The 2,353-nt window shown below is 42.7% G+C and overlaps 1 protein-coding gene across 1 annotated transcript in view; it reads right to left on the bottom strand.

The window, feature by feature from the left end:
• SLC27A2 (solute carrier family 27 member 2) overlaps positions 1-2,353 on the bottom strand; it is a gene marked incomplete at its 5' end in the record, with an annotated part of 66,689 nt that overhangs the window by 9,347 nt on the left and 54,989 nt on the right. The window contains 2 exons of the mRNA XM_045286466.1: positions 482-680; positions 1,266-1,356. Of these exons, the coding sequence (XP_045142401.1) occupies positions 482-680; positions 1,266-1,356 (290 nt within the window). The remainder of the gene's footprint in view (positions 1-481; positions 681-1,265; positions 1,357-2,353) is intronic.

Below are 2,353 nucleotides of genomic sequence, written 5' to 3'. Positions count from 1 at the left end.
TCCCCACCTTGAAAACCCTAGGAAGCAGTTCTCTCTGCATTGTTGGGGTCGCCGTCAGTGGGATTAGCTCAATGGTAACGAATACTGACTGCAACAATTCTGAGACAGGGGTCAGTGAGGGTCCCGTGGTGGAATTCTTGCCTTGCTTGCAGGGCACCCAAGGTGGATTCTCAGCCAATGCTCCTGGTGATGCAGAATGCCACCACCTGTCACTGGAGACTCACATTGCCGTGATGGCTTATAAACAGGTTTCAGAGGATGCAGCTTCTGGGCTGCCCTGGACTCGGAAGACAGCCCTGACAATGTACTTTTGAATCCGCCTAGGAAAACCCTGTGAATCACAGCATCCAACCTGCCAATTCTATCCCAGGGAAGGCAGAGGGCTGGGGACTGTTCCATTGTGCATGGGGCCCCCATGAGTCAGGCGCTGAGTTGGATGGGAGCTAATGACAACAGACAGCACGGATGCAGAGCAACCCACCGGAATGTATCTCCCACTCTGTCGTGGAAGTAGATGAAGTTTTCATGGTCAATCATAAGGAGATCCCCACTGTTGAAGTACAGGTCTCCTTTCCTGAAGACATCTCTCAGTTTTTTCTTCTCAGTCTGAGCCTTTCCTCCAGCATAGCCACTAAATGGTGTCAGCTGTGAGATTCTGCAAATGAGGAGTCCAACTTCACCTGAGACAGACGAGAAACTGTCAAGATACTTGCTGCAAGCAACCAAGCTGTATCTTCGATCTTCTCTTAACAGATGCCACACAGCCCACTGGCAATCACCTGGCTGCGGTAAGGTTCCCTGCACACAGATGCATGCTTCAACGACACAGACACATTACACAGCCACAGCCTTGATTCTACAAGATCAGATATTTGTAATTCTTTCAGAGCTAGTCGTTTATTGAACTATTACTTACACACTTCATCAGACCAAAGCGCAGCACTCAGTTTAAATGTAAAGACCACCGAAGGCTAACTATAATTTTATAGCCTAAATACACATTGCTTTCTACACAGGGGTTACCTCTGAAGCAAGAAGTTGTTCATCTAGGTTGACCGTTATAAGCCTGTTACGTAGAAGGGGTAGGCTGACACCCTTTGGCATTTCTGGAACTATGTTCGAGGGAGCTAAGTAAAGTTCTCTTTTTTTCTATTCTGAAAAAAGAGATGACCATGCGCGCATTTGGGAAATCAATGCGTTCTTTTTCCAAAGGCACTTGGCCAAAGTAAGAAAGGTGCAGGTGAATTAGCAAAAGGGCAGTGTACCTTTGGGAACTTTGATGCAATAGCCATTGACATCTCGGACGGGTTCATCTTTCTCCACGTCGTATTTGATCAGCTCATAAGACACGATTTTCTGGCAAAATGAAGACATTTTATTTTGAGTGCAAATTCTGTAAGGAAATTTTCTTTTTTTTTTGGTTAATTGTGCTATAACATATAAACAATAAGACACGTGAAGTACACTCATGTTTAACTTGAGTTTTTACAAATTTCATATTACTACCAACCAGATCCTGAGAAAAAAACATTGAATCACCCCGAAGAGTGTCTGTGAGATTTCTTTTGCTGTTTGTATAAATGAAAGAGCCCGGTGGCACAGTGGGTTATGTGTTGGGCTACTAACCAGAAGGTTAGCAGTTCAAACCACCAGCTCCTCCTCCTCAAGAGAAAGACGAGGCTTTCTGCTCCCACACAGGTACCCACAAGGGCAGGTCTGTCTACTCAATCCTACAGGGTCACTATGAGGCAGATTGACTCAATAACACGGTGGTTTTTCTTTTGTTGAAGTTGTATCAGTGGTCTATTTTTTATTGCCATGGAGTTTTTCCTTAAATAAATATACTATAATTGATCGAACTATTCTACTAATATGTGTTTGGATTATTTCTAGTTTAGAAATAATTGTATTTTCTAATTTCATTTTCTATTAATTTCTATTTTACATAAAGTTGCTAAGAACATTTTCACATGTCTTCCAGTGATATCAGAAATGTTTTTGTCAAAAAATCCTGTGTAACCTTTTATTAATTTGATACTCATTTCCAGAGACTTGCTCAAATACACAAATACACAAGGGTAAGTCATAAAGTATAGCTACCAAGAATTCAGTGCATACATGCATGGATTTATTCCAAACAAATGTGTTTACACATGTCTCAGCGATCATCGGAAGACTACTGATGGCTCGCTCTCTCAGTAGTACGGTTGTCTGAGCCTCACTAGGTTGCCTTAAAAGAAGATCCAATCAACACACTGGGTCCCCAGGGTTTCTGCTGGGCCAGCTGAATTCAAGGCAGAGGGGTCAAAGAAGAAGATTATGGTGATTAAAAAAAATTCCCAAGGAATCATCT

This window comes from Echinops telfairi, unplaced genomic scaffold (genome assembly GCF_000313985.2).
Source record: "Echinops telfairi isolate 266 unplaced genomic scaffold, ASM31398v2 ScPeMD7_8;HRSCAF=38, whole genome shotgun sequence".
In the NCBI taxonomy this organism is placed as follows: domain Eukaryota; kingdom Metazoa; phylum Chordata; class Mammalia; order Afrosoricida; family Tenrecidae; genus Echinops; species Echinops telfairi.
Note: the sequence above shows the minus strand (reverse complement) of the source record. Positions and strands in the feature narration are given on the sequence as shown.